We start from the raw sequence: 24,500 nt of genomic DNA on the forward strand, positions 1-24,500 counted from the left end.
ATTTATTTCTTTAAATTTTCAGGACCCACCAAAGTTGTATGCGCCCATTGCTGCCGAGAAGAGAAAACCTGTCCGAGTACTGTCACTTTTTGATGGCATTGCCACAGGTAGTGTATACAGCCAAGTGCTGGCATTAAGAAAACTGCACATTTTAAAGATAATATTTGATAAGTACTGACCTATAACTTTTGTCTGACCTCCAGTTCGGAAAGAGATTTATAATGCATATAATTTCCAGCCTCTGCAATTCAAAGATTTGAAGTTTCCATATTAAAGGAATCCAACACTTTTGCAGTCGGAACAGCTGTTTTACTTCTGTTAATTTGCAACTTAAATAACTTTTCCAACTCTTCAAAATTCACTTGCTGAACTTGTGTAGCTGCTTTCTGTCAGCATCAATTTAATCTCCTCAAGTGCTGTAATCATGAAATTATAGAACTAGGTGGTTACCAGTTAACCTGAACATTTTTTTATATAAAGTTAAATTTATTTGGAAAGCCTATTGAATTAAAATCTTCAGTGAGATTTGCCAAAAGAACAATGCATCTGCAATTCTCACATTACAATTAGTTAATTTTGTCCACCATGCCTTTGGACTGGAATAGCATCTGATTAAGTGAATTTCTCAATAAGCAAAAACAGAGGCAAAATTGACATTTTACCAATTAGTAATTGGTATATGTAAATATACATTTATTTATTGTAACTACTTCATCTAACATAATGGTTACATACTGAAAAAGTTTGTTAGATATATAATTCATAACTGATTTAATTTTAAAATACAGGTAATTCTTGTCATTTACAGCTTTAGATAGTTATTAGAAATATGTACTGTATAATGAAACTGCATAATGAAAAATAATCCACCTAGAAAATTGGGATAGATATTTTAATTTTATGAATGAATAAGCATTATGATCTGCCTAAAATGCACCAGAGTAGCTCAGTCCATTAATTGAATAAATTGCAAGAAGCAGGTTTCCTGCCATGATTTTTAAACATGTATGATTTATTTCCTGAACTCCTAAAGCTGAAAAGGGCTCTGCATAAATAGTTTAACAAGTAAGTGCCCTGCCCTTACAAATCAGGAAGAATCACCACCTTATCACAGCTTATACTCAGTTAATTGACCTCACCACTGGCAGTACATAAGAGCACTATGCTTGAATGAGAAAACATGCTGGAACTGACCCGATGGGCTGAAAAGCTAATTCTGCTCCTATGTCTTACAGTCTTAACACGTTCTCGTAAGCATATTCAGCAGTGCTCTGTTTTGAATGCCTTGTGTGTGGTCTGTGGCTGAAGCATTATTAGACCTGAGTATCGACACATACATTGATAATAGCAGGTGAAGTATCACAAGGTGAACAGCAAGAAACCTGCGTCTAAGTGACTACCCTCAGGAGAGCAGAAGATAAAATTGTCAATGGAATTAAGAGATGTCAAAATGAAGCTATAGAAGATTATAAAGCCAAAATACAGAAGCTATATGGATAGAATCAGAAGAAATGAAGATTTGGAACACTTCAACAGAGAAGTTGCTGAGTTAAAGCAATTAACAACCATTGTCCCATTCCCATTCCTCTATCATTTTCCAGTTGTCTACTCTGGACATCTAAGTGAAGTAAGAGGCTCACTACTTGATGCAAATGGTGTCCACAGCCTCGATTACAGTTTAACTGATATCTGGATAAATGTCCATTATGGAAGATCAATAATAGAAATTCCCATTGCAGCAGAGGAGACAAGTATATCATAAAATATATTATAGCCCAGAGGGACTTGGGATGCTTTGAACAGGTCACCCTCTAGGCCTCCTGATTTTGTGCTTGCCCGGAGTTGGCGACTTCATTGGACATTTGGATTGAAGAATGCACTTTGTGAATGAGGCCTTGAAAAAGGACCTGATCTCCCACTGACCACCTATCCCCTTTCAAAGGTTCAAAGATCCAATTCAATGTCAGAGAAATGTATACAATATACATCCTGAAATGCTTTTTCTTCGCAAACATCCATGAAAACAGAGAAGTGCCCCAAAGAATGAACGACAGTTAAACGTGAGAACCCCAAAGTCCCCCCTCCCGCATGTAAGCGGCAGCAAGCAACAATTCCCCCTCCCCCCCGCCAGCAAAAAAAAGCAAGCATCTGCACCACCACCGAGCACAGGCGTGAGCTAGGCAATAGCAAAGACACAGACTTGCAGTTACCCCAAAGACTTTGCATTTTATCTGGCATCCGACAAACCACAGGCTCTCTCACTCCCTGATGAGTGAGAGGGAGGTGTCCCCCATTTTCACAGCAAGCGGGGAGACAACCTGCTGGTTTACGATGTTGAAAGTCCGTTTCGTCACTTTTGATGAGCTCTGTGCCTGAAGATCGCAAGGATCTCGGAACTTCGGGCACACAGTGAAAGATTTTCCGGCCCCCCCCCCCCCCCGCCCGGACAACACATGTGTCTTCTGCCGTGACACCGACCCTCGATCCACCCGTCTCCAGAGCCTCGAGATCTTAGGCTTCCAAATACGAGCAGGACTCTTAGGCCGAACCATTGGCATGTGGGATAACGGCCAGACCTGAAATCCCGAGAATGGGTCCCATTCCCGCAAAGAACCAAAGTCTGCACGTAACTCCAGATCAGGGTCTTCAAAAGAACTATGAAAGGGAAAAATAAAGATATTAAAGATATCATTGATGAAGTTAGAGCGGTAGATGTAGTGTATATGGATTTCAGCAAGGCATTTGATAAGGCTTATTGAGACAGTAAGGAGGCATGGGATCCAAGGGGACATTGTTTTGTGGATCCAGAACTGGCTTGCCCACGGAAGGCAAAGAGTGGTTGTAGATGGGTCATATTCTGCATGAAGGTTGGTGACCAGTGGTGTGCCTCAGGGATCTGTTCTGGGACAGATTGTGATTTTTATAAATGACCTGGATGAGGAAGTGGAGGAATGGGTTCGTAAATTTGCTGATGACACAAAGGTTGGAGGTGTTGTTGATAGTGTGGAGAGCTGTCAGAGGTTACAGTGGGACATTGATAGTTTGCAAAACTGGGCTGAGAAGTGGCAGATGGAGTTCAAACCAGAATAGTGTGAAGTAGTTCATTTTGGTAGGTCAAATATGATGACAGAATATAGAGATGGTAGAAATGGTAAGACCCTTAGCAATGTGAAGGACCAGAGGGATCTTGGGGTCCGAGTCCATAGGACACTCAAAGCTGCTGCGTAGGTTGATTCTGTGGTTAAGAAGGCATACGATGCATTGGCCTTCACCAATTGTGGGATTGAACTTAGGAGCTGAGAGGTAATGTTGCAGCTATATAGGACCCTGGTCAGACCCCACTTGGAGTACTGTGCTCAGTTCTGGTCGCCTCACTAAAGGAAGGATGTAGAAGCCATAGAAAGGGTGCAGAGGAGATTTACAAGGATTGGGGAGCATGCCTTATGAGAATAGGTTGACTGAACTCGGCCTTTTCTCCTTGGAGTGACAGAGGATAAGAGGTGACCTGTTAGGAGTGTATAAGATGATGAGAGGCATTGATTGTGTGGATAGTCAGAGGCTTTTCCCCAGGGCTGAAATGGCTATCGTGAGAGGGCATAGTTTTAAGGTGCTTGGAAGTAAGTACAGAGGAGATGTCAGGGGTAAGTTTTTTATGAAGAGAGTGGTGGGTGCATGGAATGGGCTGCCGGCAACGGTGGTGGAGGCGGATACGATAGGGTCTTTTAACAGACTCCTGGATAGGTACATGGAGTTCAGAAAAATAGAGGGCTATAGGTAACCCTAGGTAATTTCTAAGGTAAGGACATGTTCGGCACATCTTTCTGGGCCAAAGGGCCTATATTGTGCTGTAGGTTTTCTATGTTCTGTGCTCTATGAAAGATGGAAATAGAGCTTTTTCTGAAGATGCGAGCAAAGGAGTCACCGTTTAGCGCCATCTAAACTCCGACTTCAGATCGTCCACCCCAGATTGCTAAGACTTACCCCAGTGAGTGAAGGATGAGGAAATATTTAGAAGAAAAAGAGCTGAGAGATAGAAATCCATCCTTCATCAGAAGCAGAGTAGATTTGGTAAGATGGAACTAGCCCTAAAATCTTACAGTTCTTCGGTTGTGTGGAGTTACTGCTGCATCTCCACATCTGCGTTTGTCAGGCATACTTCCTTGACTGATCTTTCTGAGGTGATACCTGTTCCTCTTTTATGAAATACCCTTCCTAGTCATGATTTTGGCATCATCAGGGGCTAGAATGTGACAAGTCATCATTACCTAATATACCTGGTATTTATTTGAGTTGAGTTTCAAATTCATTGTGTCTTCATGTTTTAGTGGTGACAGATCTTTAGTTCTTCTGTTGTGTCTGATTTCTGGCCACCTTCAGTTGTCACCTTCCTCCTTATTCTGGACTTACGGTTCTAGTAGACTTCCTTCGCAGTGACTGGAGTTCTGGTTAATCTATTCATAATTTTCTACGCAGAAATGTTTGATACCACTTACCCTTAGAAATTTTATAACTGGAGATACAATTCTGAGCAGTTTGTCACCTTCAACATCTCCTTGGTCACCTTCATTGCCTTTCTCTTTCTCTGTAGAAAGTCAGATGATGTTGTTCAGTTATCTGCTAGCCCTCTGAGGAACTCACAAAATTGTCTGCTGTGAATTGTGACCCATTATCTATAATCAGCATACCATATCTCTCAGAGTCCTTTGTGTTTGCAAATGGCTGTCATGACTGGTTACTTTCAAAAAAGTTTACTCCCCAGAAATTTGTAAAATAACCCATTGTCACCAGATACATTTCACTTTCTAGATGAAACAGATCTAACTTGAATTAGCCCTGACCAGTAGGTACTTTCAATCCTCTCAGTCACCACTTTACAGATGTGAAGAGTGAATGCCTTTGGTTACATGATAGTTTTATAGTTGGGAAGCAAATTCACCTCTGAACATCAGGCTACCTTGAACACCTAACATATCTTTCATAGAAGTGTGGTCTGAAAACATGCTGTCTTCCGCGGGGGCTACTGAGGTGACTTTAAACTAGAATGGTTGGGGGGTGGGAATCAAATTAAAGAGGCTAGGCATGAGGAGGTTAGTTCACAACAGAGGGATGGGAACCAGTGCAGAGAGACAGAGGGGTGTAAAGTGAGGGTAGAAGCAAAAAGTACAAAGGAGAAAAGTAAAAGTGGCAGGCCGACAAATCCAGGGCAAGCATTAAAAAGGGCCACTTTTCAACATAATTGTATAAGGGCTAAGAGAGTTGTAAAAGAGCGCCTGAAGGCTTTATGTGTCAATGCAAGGAGCATTCGTAATAAGGTGGATGAATTGAAAGTGCAGATTGTTATTAATGATTATGATATAGTTGGGATCACAGAGACATGGCTCCAGGGTGACCAGGGATGGGAGCTCAACGTTCAGGGATATTCAATATTCAGGAGGGATAGACATGAAGGAAGGGGAGGTGGGGTGGCGTTGCTGGTTAAAGAAGAGATTAACGCAATAGAAAGGAAGGACATAAGCCGGGAAGATGTGGAATCGATATGGGTAGAGCTGCGTAACACTAAGGGGCAGAAGACGCTGGTGGGAGTTGTGTACAGGCCACCTAACAGTAGTAGTGAGGTCGGAGATGGTATTAAACAGGAAATTAGAAATGTGTGCAGTAAAGGAACAGCAGTTATAATGGGTGACTTCAATCTACATGTAGACTGGGTGAACCAAATTGGTAAAGGTGCTGAGGAAGAGGATTTCTTGGAATGTATGCGGGATGGTTTTTTGAACCAACATGTCGAGGAACCAACTAGAGAGCAGGCTATTCTGGACTGGGTTTTGAGCAATGAGGAAGGGTTAATTAGCGATCTTGTCGTGAGAGGCCCCTTGGGTAAGAGTGACCATAATATGGTGGAATTCTTCATTAATATGGAGAGTGACATAGTTAATTCAGAAACAAAGGTTCTGAACTTAAAGAGGGGTAACTTTGAAGGTATGAGACGTGAATTAGCTAAGATAGACTGGCAAATGACACTTAAAGGATTGACGGTGGAAATGCAATGGCAAACATTTAAAGGTTGCATGGATGAACTACAACAATTGTTCATCCCAGTTTGGCAAAAGAATAAATCAAGGAAGGTAGTGCACCCGTGGCTGACAAGAGAAATTAGGGATAGTATCAATTCCAAAGAAGAAGCATACAAATTAGCCAGAGAAAGTGGCTCACCTGAGGACTGGGAGAAATTCAGAGTTCAGCAGAGGAGGACAAAGGGCTTAATTAGTAAGGGGAAAAAAGATTATGAGAGAAAACTGGCGGGGAACATAAAAACGGACTGTAAAAGCTTTTCTAGATATGTAAAAAGGAAAAGACTGGTAAAGACAAATGTAGGTCCCCTGCAGACAGAAACAGGTGAATTGATTATGGGGAGCAAGGACATGGCAGACCAATTGAATAATTACTTTGGTTCTGTCTTCACTAAGGAGGACATAAATAATCTTCCAGAAATAGTGAGGGACAGAGGGTCCAGTGAGATGGAGGAACTGAGTGAAATACATGTTAGTAGGGAAGTGGTGTTAGGTAAATTGAAGGGATTGAAGGCAGATAAATCCCCAGGGCCAGATGGTCTGCATCCTGGAGTGCTTAAGGAAGTAGCCCAAGAAATAGTGGATGCATTAGTGATAATTTTTCAAAACTCGTTAGATTCTGGACTAGTTCCTGAGGATTGGAGGATGGCTAATGTAACCCCACTTTTTAAAAAAGGAGGGAGAGAGAAACCGGGGAATTATAGACCGGTTAGCCTAACGTTGGTGGTGGGGAAACTGCTGGAGTCAGTTATCAAGGATGTGATAACAGCACATTTGGAAAGCGGTGAAATCATTGGACAAAGTCAGCATGGATTTGTGAAAGGAAAATCATGTCTGACGAATCTCATAGAATTTTTTGGGGATGTAACTGGTAGAGTGGATAGGGGAAAACCAGTGGATGTGGTATATTTGGATTTTCAAAAGGCTTTTGACAAGGTCCCACACAGGAGATTAGTGTGCAAACTTAAAGCACACGGTATTGGGGGTAAGGTATTGGTGTGGGTGGAGAATTGGTTAGCAGACAGGAAGCAAAGAGTGGGAATAAACGGGACCTTTTCAGAATGGCAGGCGGTGACTAGTGGGGTACCGCAAGGCTCAGTGCTGGGACCCCAGTTGTTTACAATATATATTAATGACTTGGATGAGGGAATTAAATGCAGCATCTCCAAGTTTGCGGATGACACGAAGCTGGGTGGCAGTGTTAGCAGTGAGGAGGATGCTAAGAGGATGCAGGGTGACTTGGATAGGTTGGGTGAGTGGGCAAACTCATGGCAGATGCAATTTAATGTGGATAAATGTGAAGTTATCCACTTTGGTGGCAAAAATAGGAAAACAGATTATTATCTGAATGGTGGCCGATTAGGAAAAGGGGAGGTGCAGCGAGACCTGGGTGTCATTATACACCAGTCATTGAAAGTGGGCATGCAGGTACAGCAGGCGGTGAAAAAGGCGAATGGTATGCTGGCATTTATAGCGAGAGGATTCGAGTACAGGAGCAGGGAGGTACTACTGCAGTTGTACAAGGCCTTGGTGAGACCACACCTGGAGTATTGTGTGCAGTTTTGGTCCCCTAATCTGAGGAAAGACATCTTTGCCATAGAGGGAGTACAAAGAAGGTTCACCAGATTGATTCCTGGGATGGCAGGACTTTCATATGAAGAAAGACTGGATGAACTGGGCTTGTACTCGTTGGAATTTAGCAGATTGAGGGGGGATCTGATTGAAACGTATAAGATCCTAAAGGGGTTGGACAGGCTAGATGCAGGAAGATTGTTCCCGATGTTGGGGAAGTCCAGAACGAGGGGTCACAGTTTGAGGATAGAGGGGAAGCCTTTTAGGACCGAGATTAGGAAAAACTTCTTCACACAGAGAGTGGTGAATCTGTGGAATTCTCTGCCACAGGAAACTGTTGAGGCCAGTTCATTGGCTATGTTTAAGAGGGAGTTAGATATGGCCCTTGTGGCTACGGGGGTCAGGGGGTATGGAGGGAAGGCTGGGGTGGGGTTCTGAGTTGGATGATCAGCCATGATCATAATAAATGGCGGTGCAGGCTCGAAGGGCCGAATGGCCTACTCCTGCACCTATTTTCTATGTTTCTATGTTTCCCTTCCTGTCTGAATGACTCACTTCAGACACGACATTTTTATCATCTCACAGCTTTTTTCAAACACCAGTATTTAAAGGTTAAGAGTTTATAATATGTCTTGTCATGTTGATTTTCTCAAGCTCAGAAACACAGCATCCTGTGCCCTTAAGGTAGGCTCAGAAAAGCATATCAGTTACATACCTCCCATTGACCAAACAGTAGCAACCCTGTACATTGTACACATATAATCCTCTGTAGCTCTTTAATCCTCTATGGAAATGCTAAGTAGAAAATTTCCAAGGGAATTTGCCTTTTGTGTATTGTTGAAGCTTTTGCAGACCAATGGTGGCAGCAAATAGCTTGTTGACTAATTAAGGACAACATGAAATGCTGAAATTGCTAAAGTCTTATGTTTGTGGATAAATGAAACAAGTTGTGCTGCTAAGTCACCTGATAACTGGAACTCCAAAGTGTATCTGTTAGAGCTTTTTGTCCTATTGCTGAGTAGTTTTAATTCTAGTGAAATATTATGGAAAAAAATTACCAAAAAAAGTTCACACAAAGTTCATCCCTATCAGGACGTTTTATCAATAATTATAGGTTGTTATTACATAAAAAGTTTGAACTTTAACTGAAAACTAGATGATGGGACTCAAAGTAGATCCTCTTAATTTTAAAATTAATAGATGAATAGTGACTGTCTTGACAAGAGGAGATGATCCCCATTGTTACTCAGCTTCGACAATGGCTATGGAAACAAATCGACTCCAAGGGTGTGAATCTCTGCCACACTTATCTAGATTTGATTAACACCTCAAGCATCAGAAACTGATACAATCAGTTAAATCATTCCTATCTGTTTCTCAGGGATGTAAGTGTGGATTTGAGGATAGAGACTTTGCTGGTAGTTTTTAATGCAATTTTTCTATTAATGTTGTTTATTTTTTAAGCTTGTTGGGAGGCAGAAGAGATTTGACCCACATAAGGCTGATGTCTAATCAGAGATATTAAAATAAATTCAGAATTACAAACGTGGTGAAATTGTTTTTTTTAAGTGAAAGCTGTGCTCTGTAAAAATTGATGACAAAGCCAAAAACAGTTTTTGACAATGTGCATTTACTAAGATTTGCTGGTGCAAGCTAGAGCAATACCTTTGCAACATCATTGAAAAGTGAATTTAAAAATAGGCTGAACCTTTTTCATTCTTTTCCGTTTAATCTATCTTTGTCTATTTGCAGGGCTGCTAGTTCTAAGGGATTTGGGGATCCAAGTGGAACGCTACATTGCATCCGAAGTCTGTGATGATTCCATCACAGTGGGTATGGTCCGACACCAGGGGAAGATCATGTATGTGGGAGATGTTCGAAATGTTACTCGAAAACATGTACGTGAATACTTTCGAATATTGATTCCATGCATCTGTATCTGGAAGTAAATTCTATGCAGATCAGTATTTACTAAAAAAAAATAGATTTGGTTTTACAAGTATTTTCAAATATAATTTAAATATCTGATGCAGGTTGCAGCTTCAATATTCTTTTAATGCTTTATTCTAAAGCAAAATTGAGCAACGTTTTAAGGCAGGTGACAAAAGATTAGGCTAAGATACTAGGTGTGCAAGAGAGTATTAAGGAGGAAATTTCAGAGGTTAGTACTGAAGTAGCTCTGGTATTGTTCATTGAGATTTCATTTACAAATTTGAAGAACATCTGATGTACACTAAATCAAACTGAGCAAATTAATAATACTGCTTGCATTTTGTGGTTTATTAAAATATTAGATTAGATTAGATTAGATTATCAGGACATGCAGTCCTCTTTTATTGTCATTTAGTAATGCATGCATTAAGAAATGATACAATGTTTTTCCAGAATGATACCACAGAAACACATGACAAATCAAGACTGAAAAACTGACAAAAACCACATAATTATAACATATAGTTACAACAGTGCAAAGCAATACCGTAATTTGATAAGAACAGGCCATGGGCACGGTAAAGTCTCGAAGTCTCTCGGAAGTCCCATCACCTCACGCAGACGGTAAAGCAACAGCGCCGCAAACTTGCCGATGCAGCATCCTGGAAGCATCCGACCACTGTCTGACTCTGAGTCCGTCTGAAAATTCCGAGCCTCCGACCAGCTCTCCGACACCGAGCACTGAAAACTGAGCACCATCTCTGCCGAGCGCTTCAACCCCGGCCCCGGCAACAGTCAATAGGCAAGGCCGAGGATTTGGGGCCTTCCCCTCTGGAGATTCTCGATCACACAGTGGCAGTGGCAGCAAAGCAAGCATTTCGGAAGTTTCTCCAGATGTTCCTCCGTGTTTCTTCACGTCTGTCTCTATCAAATCAGGAGAGTGCACAGCATCCTACTTCACAGATACGATATCATTTGGAACGGCCGGGCGCACTGCATAGCGTCGCCATCTTCTTCGCCTTCCTCTTATTTATTTGATAATATATAATATTTAATTGATAATGAAAATTAAATGATTTTGAAATAGAGTGAACAGCATATAAATTACTCCAAATCCAAAAAACAACCCAATTTTCCTAAATTGGATTTCTTTGAATTTCAGATTTGTTTTGGAGCTCAAGCATTATCAAGACCCTTGTGGGAGAGAAAGATATGAGATAAATCATTATTTAAAACTGTCTAACGTGGCGATTAGATGCCTCCATTCTCAAGTAATTTGCTCAAGAAACTTTAAGGTGAATTGAAATAATTGTAATTTTGATACTCCACATATGGCAGGTGACTGTTAGCTCCTTGTACATTAGTTAATCCAAGTTTGCAAGAACTCAGACCAGAGATCAAGATTATCTTCAGCCTGTATTTATTATGAAAAGCATTGTTCATATCAGGAAGTAAAAATGAAGGTAAACATCCGTAATCTGTTCAGGATACTGAAAGCATATTGCGGAATCACACTATTTTGGTAGAAAAAGACAGAGTAGGACAGAAGTACTCGCAACAGGAGACCATATGTGCTCAGGCTGCTCAGGGAGCAGTTGCTGGAACTTCAATGATGAAGAATGTGTCAGAGCTTCATTAAGAAAAGCCTACCTGGAAACTGCCACCTGTTCAGCCATGATTGCAACATCGGAACAAGAAGAGAACTGCATTGCCAGTAGCTCGCAAGGTGATTGTGGCTATGAACCTTTATTCATCGGACTCCTCACACAAGAACTGATACAGACAGTGTATCCCAATTTGCTTTCCACTGCTATTTTGAGGACTCAGACTGAAAGAAAACTAGCTATTTAGCTTTTATTCTTGACAGTGAAAAAAAGATAAAGTAGGCATGCAGTGGTTCAAGAATTGCTTGGCTCCCCACAGTGTGGGATCCTGTACACTGGAGACTTGTTGCTTATCAGCAATTCTGAAATGCACCAAAGCTGAAAGGAACTCCACCCCTTCACTAACCATCTGGTGTGTGGCCACACCTTGTGGATCAATGTTCAGTATCAATGCAGACTGCACTTCAGAGGAGCACGACTCTTGGTTGACAGTGGTCATCTGCTGATGGTGCAGCTTGTGACTTCAGAGTGCCCACAAAGATGCAGTGAAAGGCACACTAGCATGCACTTTAATAGAGCTGACCACTGGAACAGGGAGGAAAAGCTGGTCCGTCGTCAGGACCTCATTGGTGGAGCTCCAGCGTGTTTGGCACATTGAAGTCAAGGTTCATGGTTTTCTGCTGTGGGCAGCATAACTTCTTCATAATGAAGGCACAGCCATAGCCGCCAATCAGCTTTTCTGTTCTTATCTGGCTGCCTGCCAATCATGCCTGACAATGATACAAGTAAACACAACCCCAATTCCCATTCCTCTACTTCCTTCTGAAGTTGAACATGACTTTGACTCCTGGCCTGAAGTCCCCAACCCACCCTGTGTGGCCACCTGTTGCCATAATGATGCCTCCAGTCATGGCGTGCCTGCAGCAAGGTCACTATCGAGCATCCCCGGAACTTCTCTCTCAGCAGGTATCTCTCCCTCTCGGTTGGAAGTCTTAACTTTTAATGTGATCTCCAATTTATGTTAGTACCGACTGAAAGTAGGTATTATCTTGTACACAATTGATACCAGGAAAACAGAAATGGATTTGAAAAAATTATTGTCATCCATTCTCATTTTTATCGACAAAAATATCCATTGCTGCTTTTTAAATGCTAATTTTTTATTCTTTCAACACTTGCAGTATTTTTTTTGTGAAATGTGTGCGGCCAAATAATCCCAAGCTATTCCTGATCTGCTGCTCTGAATTATTTGTCAACATCTCGTCTGACTTCTTTGCCAATTCCCCTCCTCTTCAGTAGGTACCTTTCTGTTGATGGAGCCTGGTTTTGGACACTGTAAGAACCATGATTCTTATATCATATCACAATGAGACATGAGTACTTTTACATCACACCAAATCTTCATGTGCTATATGATTAGATTTCAGAGGGGAAAAAAATGAAAGGAAAGTTGTGGACTTAGCATTGTGGATGGCGGTCTCTGATTGTCCAAGCAGTTGATCTGCTAACAGATGAAAGCCACCAAATCTGCAGTCGTACGCCAAGGAAAATCAATCACACATAAACAAGCCTTCAGAGCAAATGTAATATCATGGAGATACAACATGGAGACAATCCTTACAGCCCATCAAGTGCACATTGATTATTAACCACCTATTACATTGATTCTGCATTAATCACATTTCCTTCTCATTAACCGCTTCAGTTTCTGCTACTTATTTACATACCTGGGCCAACTTACAGGAATTAATAAAGCTACCAGCCAGCACGTCTTTGGGACATGAGAGGTAAGTGGAGCTTCTGAAGGAAGCTCACACATTCACAAGGAGAACATGCGAAGTGCACCGAGGCAGGATCCATGGGCATCTCTGACCCTGTGAAGCAGCAGCTCTGTTGACTGTGCTACATTGCAGCCCTGCTGCTTCATTGTAAGGAAAAGGAGGTTCTGTCTGGTGTACACCAGCACTGGAAACCAGCTTCAGATATATTCAACCGAACTTAAAATCTTGCTCTTCGAAGCAAATCTCCCTTGGATCTCACTTTCATTCCATAGGTGCAACCAAAGGCCCAACACCCCTACACACTGAGCTGCATAGTGCCTCCAACAGTCATTAGGAACTTTCAGCATCCCTGATGGTCCACTCAGCTTTCTAAACACCAGGCCTCCCTGACTGATACCTCTCTCTTCTTCAAATCACACTCCTGGAACCCATGAATAGAAATCCTGATTTAGTTGTCAGGGGACCTGCGCTCTCCCCAGTGCAGAACATCTGCAGAAAGGTGTCTGATGTGAAAGGCTGGTGCAACTGCATTGGAATACTACTTGTGCCCAGTAGAATCATGCAGCAGGTGGCCCCCAAACTAAAAAAGAAAAATAGCGATAGAAACATAGAAAAACTACAGCACAATACAGGCCCTTCGGCCCGCGAAGATGTGCCGAACATGTCCTTACCTTAGAAATTACCTAGGATTACCCATAGCCCTCTATTTTTCTAAGCTCCATGTACCTGTCCAAGAGTCTCTTAAAAGACCCTATTGTATCTGCCTCCACCACCAGCGCCGGCAGCCCATTCCACGCACTCAGCACTCTCTGTGTAAAAAAACTTACCCCTGACATCTCCTCTGTAGCTATTTCCAAGCACCTTAAAACTGTGCCCTCTCGTGCTAGCCATTTCAGCCCTGGGAAAAGCCTCTGACTATCCACATAATCAATGCCTCTCATCATTTTATACACAAGAAAATTAATTACAGTACTGTGTAAGAGTCTTGGGCATATATTTACAGCTAGGGTGCCTAAGACTTTTGCAGAGTATTGTATTTGTCAGTGTGGAACAGCAAGTGAGTTTGTAAGCAGCACACATGAATGCTGGAGGAACTCAGCAGGCCAGGCAGCATCAATGGAAAAAAGTAAACATTCAACATTTCGGACCGAGGTCCTTCATCAGGCCAAAACGTCGACTGTTTACTCTTGTCCATCGATGCTGCCTGGCCTGCTGAGTTCCTCCAGCATTTTGTGTGTGTTGATCCAGCATCTACAGATTCTCTCTTGTTTTGTGAAGCGAGTTTGTAAATCTGATGGGAGCAAAGGATGTTGGGAATGGCGAGGGTGGAGCATCATGGTCGGGATGTGGGACAGGTGACAGAGAAGGAGTGCTAAAGGCTGGGGGTGGTGCAGGTACATATATATACACACACCTAAAACTTGATATAAGTGAATCAGTAAGCTTACACAGCTGTATCTAATTAAATGGACTTGATAACAGAGGTATTTAATGAAAGCTCAATAATTATGGCTGGAAATTGTATTGTCTTTTTTTCCTTCAGCTATTGGAGTGGGGTCCATTTGACCTGGTTATTGGTGGAAGTCCCTGCAATGATCTCTCCATTGTGAATCCTGCCAGAAAAGGACTGTATGGTGAGTAATTGTAATGATTAGCAATTGTTTAGCTCATTCTTGGCCCACCAATCTGAATTATGTGTTATCAGTCTCCCGACTTTTAGCTTAGTCAATGGCTTGATTAATTTTCTTTTCAGTTTTTTGTTTTTTTTCACAGTTTTCTTCATGGGGTATATTCCAAAATTTAGTTCCCATCATTTGAGTGGCAGGGGTTCTGATTGTAGCATAATTCATGACATTTAGCAAAAAAGGCAGTAATGAGCGCAGAACTTGCAGAAAGTGCAAGTTTTGTTTGTAAAGTCAGTCCCAGAGAAAAGTTGATTTGATGGGACGATGGCGAGGCTGGATGGTCAGAATCCAGATCATATCATGAGTTAGGAAAGCATGGGAAAGCCCACAAGAGGAGTCATCACAACCTCCCATAGATCCACAGTTACATGCATGCTTCTCTGTGATGAGTAAGTAGTCTACTTGGTATGTAGATTTTCTGGAGATTAATCACTGGAGTTTGAAAAGTCAGGAGAATATGAGCAATGACCACTTGCAGCCTTGGTCATCCTTCACGAAAAGGAGTGGGATAAAAAGGCCCACAACACAGGGACACCTGGAGACAAAGGACAGGAAGTCTTATTCTACAATCGGCTTTCATTCAGCATGTCTCTATTGTTAAAGTGACCAGGGAACATGACTGTGCGTCAAAGGTCACTCAGATATCACCCACATTCTGTAGCCAAACCTATCGCGGCAGAGTGGGGCTAGAAAAGCCTTGATAATAGTAGTAAAGTCACCACTTCGCTGAATTCCTCCACTAGACGTACTGGAGGCATTACATACATTTCCCACCACTACGTTATGAAAGCTCTGTATTCATGGAGAGTTGAATTCAACGTCTGCCTCTTGGTTGAAGAGAGACAGGCAGGGTAAGATCTGGGATTTGGAGATCATGAGCTTCTCAGCAGTATAGCGACTGGATTTACATCACCTTAGGAGATTGCGCAAAACAAACTCACTTCTATGAAGAAGAAATCTGAATCATTCCTTCCTTGACAATAAAGTAGCTTTTTCTACACGTAACTAGACTTGGATAACCCAGCATGAAACCTGAAGTAGCAAGTAACATTTACATTACAGAATTACTTGGTGGTAACATGGCCCAACGAGAGAGGAGCTAACAACCTCCCCTTGAATGCAACTGCAAAATCTTTGCTGAATCCGGCAGTTGCTTCCTTTGAACAGAAACAATTATACTGACAGCAGAGACACAGGGTGTGCAAAATGACTTAACTCCTGATTCCTCAAAGGTTTTCTTAGAGGTACTGGTTAATAGTGTGATAGGAAAGTGGCAGTTTGTCTGGATGAGCACTGTTCCAGTATCTGAAAGACGCTTGACATGTTCCAGAGCAAAGCAGACTACTTAACAGGCATTCCACCCGGCAGCCTGAAAGTGCAAGGGCAGTATGTTAGATCATATGCAAAGTAAAGAAACCACTGCATACTTCTGCCTTCTGATTTTTTTTCCTGAGCTGTCTGGCTATTAGGCAACAATAAGAAGACTGGCTGAATGGCTTTGGTGAAATCGCAAATGCCTTTATCTTGATAATGGACAGCTAATTCGTTCTTCAAGGGGTTGCTGCAGCTTCCCCGGAGAAACCACTCCGGGGAAGTAAACTATCGGAAGGCAGATTGCACTCTGCCGTTACACCCTCAACTGCCCTTTGAACAGTGGTATCCAGAACCATAATGACAGCAATCTGAACTTAAACAATAATCATCTTGGTTCCTGCTGCAAACACAGATGTGGGGAGGCTTCTACTTGTACTGGATTGGATTTGACAAGATGATTGTGTCTATTATATCCATGATGAGGAGGATGGGTCCCACAGTCCCAAAAGATCCTGTGCAAGCTGGACCCATCACTCCTTAGCATTGCATTTACTTTACTATAGGGCTGCCAATGCACAAATATTTAATTCTGCATGCCCATCAGTCACTTTTCATCAGATACTCTGTCATTGTTTTCACCTGAGCAAAATTCTGATGTGGAAATTACTCCCCCAGAGATCTTGTGAGTCTCTGCAATTCTTTTCTCCAGAAAGGTATGAATATAGTCTAAGTTCAGGTAGACAGATTCTTAATTGTTAAAATAATTGAGGTTTGTAGGAAGAGGGGAGGCAGTCGATGAGGAACGCTAGATGCTTGATTTTACTGAATGTTGGAGTAAGCACAAGGGGCTGGCTGACTTATTTCTTATGGTCTTGTGGCCTTCATTTGTGTTCCAAGGTTCTGTAACAGAGGTCACAATCTCCTCTACTGTGGATTATGTACACCATTTCAGTGCCTTCGTTAAGCTACTGTCTACAGTACAGGAAGTGCACGCCCCTGAACTTGATACTTGAAAATGTCTGCTCCACAACAGTTGATGGATGTCCTCTTGCTGGAAAGCTGCTACATGTTAATTCTTGACCTGAGAAGAGAAAGGCACAAGGTGAAGTTATGACATAGGATGGGCTGCAAGGTAGAAGAAAGGCAATGTACTTCAGAAGAGATTATGAGACATGAGAAAGATGATTACACTTGAGGAAATCTGAAAGGCCAGCTGCTACAACTGCACCTTCATACCAGTTTCTGAAGTTGGCCAACCAAGCTGTAATTTTGTGCTGCTTTGGTTTGGTTCTGCACCATGGAGTGGAATAAGCAGTCGATGTTTTAGGTCAAAACCCTTCATTCTGGGCTGAAAAGGAAGGCAGCAGAAGGTTGGGGGAGGGGAAGGAGGACAAGCTAGCAGGTGATAGCTGAGGGAAAGGTAGGCATATTAGGTGAACAGTGACAGCAGTAAACGGCTGAAGAGGGACATGATGAGCAAGTGAAAAGGGAAGGGGTGGGATGGTAACCAGAATGGAGAATGCAAAAAGAGACAAGGGGGAGAGGGTTGTGTATTTACTGAAAGTCAGAGAAATTGATGTTGATGCCATCAGGTTGGAAGCTACCCAAACAGAATATGAAGTGTTGCTCCTTCAAACTGAGTTTGACTTCACTGTAGCAGGAGAGGAGGCCATGGATTGATATGTCTAGTGGTGTTGATGAGGCAGAGAATGCAGAGAAATTTATTTAGCCAGAGAGTGGTGAATTTGTGGAATTTGTTACCGTAGGCAGCTGTGGAGGACAAGTCTTTGGGTGTACTTAAGGCAGAGATTGATAGGTTCTTGATTGGACACGGCATCAAAGGTTACGGGGAGTAGGGCTGAAGAAGGGAGAAAAGGATCAGCCATGATTGAATGGCAGAGCAGACTCGATAGGCCAAATGGCCTAATTCTGCTCCTATGTCTTATGGTATTACGACGGAATAGGAAGTTGAATTGAAATGAACAGCCACCAGGAGATCTTGCTCATTGTGGTGGACAAGGTGAAAGGGGTCAACAAAGCGGTCCCCCAGTCTATGTCAGGTTTCCTTGATGGAGAGGTGGCACCACTGGGAGCACTTGGTAGAATAGATTACCCCCAATAAACTCACAGGCAAAGTGTTGCCTCAACTGGAAGGATTGATAGGGCCCTGAGTAGTGGAGGGGGAGGAGGTGTAGGGAAAAGTGCTGCACTTTCACGGATATGTGCCAGGAGGAAGAACAGCAGGGAGGGACGAGTGGTCATAAAGAGCGATCTTTACAGAAAGCAGGGGAAGTGAAAGCGAAAGACATGCTTCATGGTAAGGTCCCCTTGGAGATGCCAGGAGCTGCAGAGAGCAATGTGCTGGGTACAGAGGACAGTGGTATGTAAGGACAAGAGAACCTTAACCCCATTAAAATGGTAGGAGGATGGGGTAAGGGCAGATGAACAGGAAGTGGAGGCGATTTCATCAGAACCACCAAGGTGCCCATTCCTTCACATATCAACAAGATGCAAAAGCCTGTTAAATGCTACAATACTGTAATTACCACTATCTTCAACTGCATCTGACCGTTCAATAAATTGCTTTGGCAATCACGATCAATGGTGCTCATTAATCACCAAAATCCTGTCAAGAGATTCAACATGTACCCCGCACAAGATCTAACGACAGACTTTCATTGCACATCATGATAGCAGCAGCCATTTTCCAGCACTATCCAACTTAGCCCTGGAAGCTAATTACCCTCGGATGCTAATTTCAAATGGTCATTACAGTGTGAAGTGCTTTCTGATATCAATGGTTCATAAGATAAGTGGAAGCGCAGAGGATATTGGAGAAATTACTTTAGTCAGAGGGTGGTAAATCTGTGGAATTTGTTGCCACAAGCAGCTGTGGAAGCCAAGTCATTGGGTGTATTTAAGTCAGAGATAGACAGGCTCTTGATAAGCCAGGGCATCAAAGGGTATGGGGTGAAAGCAGGGGAGTGGGGATGACTGGAAGAATTGGATCAGCCCATGATTGAATGGTGGAGCAACTCGATGGGCCAAATGGCTGACTTCTACTCCTATATCCTATAGTCTTATGGTCTTATATTGATTAATAAAGCTTCTGTTAATGCATCACAGCAAAGAATTGATAGTTTACCTCAATATCTTGTATCTACTATTATTTCTCTGGTGCTTGCACAAGAGAGACATTCTTCACAGTTATCTGCACAGCAACTGTAGCAATAAAATGATCAATAGTGGGAATAAACATACATATTTTCAAATAATTATTGAGTTTGTTTCTTGTTCTTTGTTAAGCATTGTACCTCTGGTGACTGGTGCTCACGGGGGTATTGAGGAGTGATCTCTCAGGAATTACTGAAGGGAACCTGGGCTACATACTTTTTTGAGTAGACTGGATGAGGAGAGACTAGAAATTACAAACATCTCATTTCTGTCAATTTTTGCCCTTTTCTCTAACCACATTTATCTATATTGATTGGCTGGCTTTGAGCTGGAAATGCTGAGAGTTGCCAGGGTATAGGCAGGAGCCATTAAAGTCTGTGGCAGTCAATCAGGAGGCATTGTGGTTTTCACAAAAGTGTGATGGTGGTGTTTGAAGTTGGGAATGGGGTTGAGGAAGATTCTGGGAGGTTAGGATACTGAACAGATTTTTCAGACCCGGAACTGGGACCTGAATAACAACATTACATGAAAGATCACTGGGCTGTTGGGGAAATAATAACAGACAGCAAATGGGAAACTGAGAACAAATGTGTGCAGAAGTCTGGAAATTATGAGAAGGATTATCCCTGCAAGTGGCCAAAGTGCTACACCTGCCGATTCACCTCCATTCAGGGCCCCAAACAGTCCTTCCAGATGAGGCAACACTTCACCTGCAAATCTGCTGGGGTCATCTATTGTGTCCGGTGTTCCTGATGTGGCCTCCACGACATTGGTCAGACTTGTTGTAAATTGCGGGACCGCTTCATCGAGCACCTCCACTCCATCCGTCAAAAGCGGAACTTTGTGGCCAGTCATTTTAATTCCAGTTCCCATTCCCATTCCAACATGTCAGTCCATGACCTCCTCGTGCTAAGATGAGGCCACCCTCAGGGTGGAGGAGCAACATCTTATATTCTGTCTAGGTAGCTTGCAACCTGATGGCATGAATATCGATTTCTCCTTTCCAGTACAAGAAAAAATTCCTTCCCTCTTCTTTCATTCCCCACTCTGGCCTTTTGCCTCTTCTCACCTGCCTATCACTTCTCCTTGGGTCCCTTTCTCCTATGGTCCCCTCTCCTCTCCTATCAGATTCCCTCTGCTCCAGCCCTTTACCTTTCCACCCACATGGCTACAACTATCACCTTCTAGCTATCTTCCTTCCCCTCCCCCACTCTTGTATTCTAGCATCTTTCCCCTTCCTTTCCAGAGCTGAAGAAGGGCCTCGGCCCAAAACATTGACTGTTTGTTCATTTCTATAGACGCTGCCTGACCTGCTGAGTTCCCTCAGCATTGTGTTTGTGTTGCTCTGGATTTCCAGCGTCTGCAGACTTCCTCATGTTGAAGGTTATGGAGGAGGTCTGGTTTGATCAGGACAACGGGCAGTTAATTGGAAGTGAGCCGAGGACGGGTGCCAGGATGTGGTTGGTGGCTAGTTGATGAAGTGTATTCAAGGAGACAGGCTTTTGTCCTCGTTGTCTGTCTGATTTGGCTGTTGCTGCCTCCCTCTGGCTGCTGGATATCTTGGGTCCTAGGAAATCACCATCTTTAAATAGCTACCAAAGTCAGAGTAATGCAATCATGCATCATAGTATCGTGGAGCTGCTTCTCCAGAGAGGTGAACATAATGCACCAATGTTTAAACTGACAGAGGCTCATTTGGGGTGAATTAGGGCTGAGTTTTGTAATTTTACTGATTTAACCTGCACCTCATCCATGATTCTGCTCTTCTGGATGTTGCTTATACCCTGTTTATCATAAAAAGTATTCACTGCGAGTGTGAGGATAAACGTCATCTTGTGCACTATGGTTTGCACACAAGTTCAATACTGAAATTCTGTCTTGATAACTAGACCTAATGACAGAGAAAAAGGAGCTAGTACTCTCCTGGGGTATGTGACAAATAAACTCTTCTCGGGCTTCCAGCCAGGTACAGGTATCAATTATAACCGATGATTCAATGACAAACTCTGCCATTTTCTTCAGAGATGATGCTTGGGCATGCCTTGTCCAGTGGTATTTATACCCCTGTAGTCCTTCCTTCCTGACTGGTTAGTCATCATCCAATCAGGTTTCTGCTCTCCCACCATGTTTAATATCAAATCCCAGTTCTTACTTAGAGCAAGAACTTCGACTTTGTTAAAATTCATCTCCTGTAGTTTTACTTCAATGTCTTCTTTCACCAGGTGGTCCCAAAAGCCATTGGCACAGTACAGTAGTTTTGTGCCATCGAAGTCAATCCTATGGCCATTGTGAATGCAATGTTCTGCTGTTGCCGATTGCTCCGGGTAACCCAAACAGTTACACCTCCTGTGCTCCTTGATGCAGGATTCCACCGTGTGTCCCGTCTGGCTGATGTACGCTGCTCCGCATTCACAGGGAATCCTGTAAACACTGAGTCCCAGGTCATCCTTGACCCGCATAAGCTGTGATTTGAGCTTCCTTATGGGTTTGTGGATGGTATTAATCTGGTACTCTTCAGGATCCTGGCGATCCTACCAGAAACCGTGGAAATATAGGGAAGACAGGCGGTAGCGATTGATTTCACCTCGTCGTTAGGTTCCCCAGAGCAGTATATATTGGACAAGACAGGACACATAGTGGAAACCGCATCAAGGAGCACAGGAGGTGTACCCGTTTGGGTTACCCAGAGAAATTGACAGTAGCAGAACGTTGCATTTGCAATGGTCATAGGATTGACTTCGGCAGCACAAACTGCTGTGGCTTTTGGGACCAACTGGGAATGGAAGCCATTGAAATAAAGTTAAAGGGATAGAAGTTTAACAAAGATGAAGGTCTCACTTAAGTAAGAACTGGAATTCGATTGTAAACAAGGTGAAGAGCAGAAACCTGATTGGATGAGGACTAACCAGTCAGGGGGGATGGACTACAGGCTATAAACACCACTGGACTAGACATGACCAGGCATCACCTCTGATGAAAATGAGAGAATTTGTCATCAAAAAGTCAGTTAAAACCGATACCTTTACCAAGCTGGAAGCCTGAGAAAAGTTTATTGACTATGACAGAGTTTCAGACCAGACGCTGATTGTTGTAGAGCACAGACCTTTTGAGATACGACAAGTACTTGAAACAGGTTTCTGTTGTTTTAAGGTGTCCAATAAAACAGCTATCACTGTGTTATTTTTTATTTACCTTTTAGAGGGCACTGGCCGCCTGTTCTTTGAGTTTTACCGTCTACTTCATGAAACAAGACCCAAAGAAGGAGACAACAGGCCATTCTTCTGGCTGTTTGAAAATGTGGTGGCAATGGGAGTCAGTGACAAGAGGGACATCTCGCGCTTTCTAGAGGTAAGTTTCTTGAAAGCAAATATTTTCTTGAGTCCTATCAGATAAAATTATGAAATGACATTGCTGTTTACTCAATCAAAAATAATTACTGTGCATATGTTTCATTTATACACTTTTTAAAGATATGGATCTAAATTATAATAAAAATAATATATAATAAATGTAAATTGTGAAGAGGTAAAATTGGATACTATCACCTAGCCTAATATGCATTTCACAGTTGTAGTTCAAAACACTGAATTAACACAGCTAAATTGTCACAGGACTCATCTTTTTAGTTGCATATTGTTGCTGCTTCTTAAAGACCAGGAAGAGACAAAGCGGTGTTAAGAAGGTTTAGATAATCATATACACCACAATGCAAATGGAAAGTTTTCCTGCCATCTTGTCAGAACTGTCAGGTCACCATTCATTTGAGAATACTCCCCTATTAGTGGAGAACAAGCGACATAGGTGACAACAAGGCTTCGCTTCCTGATGAGCTCGGTGCCTTCTATGCTGACTTTGACCATCAAAATATGGAGGAACCAGCATGAGCTCCCACAGCCCCAAATGATACTGTGATTTCAGTCTCTGAGGCCAACATGCAAGTATCCTTCAGGAGGGTGAATCCACAGAAAGCATCCGGCCCAGACGGAGTACCTGGCCAAGTACTAAAAACCTGTACTGATCGACTGGCTGGAGTGTTCACTGAGATCTTTAACTACCTCAGCAGTCTGAGGTACCACCTGCTTCAAGCAGACTTCGATCATACCAGTCCCTAAAAAGAATGTGTAACTTGCCTCAATGATTATTGTCCAGTAGCACTTAAATGCACTGTGATGAAATGTTCTGAGAACAGCTGGTGATGAAATATATCAACTCCTGCCTGAGAAGCAACTTAGATCAGCTTCAATTTGCTGACCAGAGCAAGAGGTCCACAGCGGATGCCATCTCTTTAGCTTTTCACTCAAAATGTATTTACAGAAAGTACTGGATACAGCCCAGCCCATCTTTGGTAAAGCCCTCCCACCATTGAGCACATCTACATGAAATGCTGTCAGAGGAAAGCAACAGCTGTCATCACACCACCAGGTTCAGGAACAGTTATCACCCCTCAACCATCAAACTCCTGAACCAAAGGGGATAACTTCACTCATCTTCACTTGCCCCATCATTGAACGTTGCCACAGTCTATGGACTCAATTTCAAGGACTCTTCACCTCATGATCTCAACATCTATTTATTAATTATTTCTTTCTTTCTTTCTTTCTTTCTTTTTCTATTTGCACAGCTTGTTGTCTTTTGCTCACTGGTTGGTGCAGTCTTTCATTGATTGTGTTATGGTTATTATTATTCTATTATGGATTTATTGAATATGCCTGCAAGAAAATGAATTTCAGGATTGTATATGGTGACATATCTGTACTTTGTTAATAAATGCAATTTGAACCATGATCTGTGTTGCGATCAAAATTAATTATCTAACAAAAGATGACGTACAGATAAAGGAATCAGTATTCCTTTACCTGTCAAATTAAAAACGTTCACATGATATTGGGGAATATGAGATTGTTCAAGGTAAGTAAATGGCTGTATTATTCATTCATGAATGAAGGAAGTGTAAACTATGGGAATTATTTTTAAGCCTTAAGTATTATACTTTTACATGAAGGCTATATTTCATTCAAGTAAAAGGGTATACAAAGCAATCTACACAGCATAGTGAGACAATTCATTTATACGCTGCAGTCATATACCATTGTTCTTTCTTAAAGAAACTGGTTTTCAGTTATCAGAACAAACTTTCTATAAAGCAACCCTGATCTCTGTAATGCATTTTTCCCATAATTTATTATCCATCATTATCCACTTACATATAGCTTTATAAATACAGTAACTCCAGCAATACTTATTGAGCCATACAATGTTTACAAAGAAGTGATATTTTTCAGTCTGCCAGGCACAGCTGACTGATAACACGAAACCTGTTCTGTTCTCTAGAGGCGCAGTTCATTTTGTATGGACATCACTTCCTGTAAA

General features: G+C 42.3%; 1 protein-coding gene across 14 annotated transcripts in view; it reads left to right on the forward strand.

Moving 5' to 3' along the window:
* The window catches only part of dnmt3ab (DNA (cytosine-5-)-methyltransferase 3 alpha b), a 523,149-nt gene that overhangs the window by 446,703 nt on the left and 51,946 nt on the right, over positions 1–24,500 (forward strand). For 13 of the 14 annotated variants that reach the window (XM_063036199.1, XM_063036207.1, XM_063036267.1 and 10 more), the window contains 4 exons: positions 23–107; positions 9,393–9,538; positions 14,501–14,591; positions 22,330–22,478. In XM_063036199.1, the coding sequence (XP_062892269.1) occupies positions 23–107; positions 9,393–9,538; positions 14,501–14,591; positions 22,330–22,478 (471 nt within the window). Of the gene's footprint in view, positions 1–22; positions 108–9,392; positions 9,539–10,025; positions 14,106–14,500; positions 14,592–22,329; positions 22,479–24,500 lie in introns of those variants that run through there. The other variant, XM_063036307.1, reaches the window with a different exon arrangement.

This window comes from Mobula hypostoma, chromosome 2 (assembly GCF_963921235.1).
Source record: "Mobula hypostoma chromosome 2, sMobHyp1.1, whole genome shotgun sequence".
Lineage (NCBI taxonomy): Eukaryota > Metazoa > Chordata > Chondrichthyes > Myliobatiformes > Myliobatidae > Mobula > Mobula hypostoma.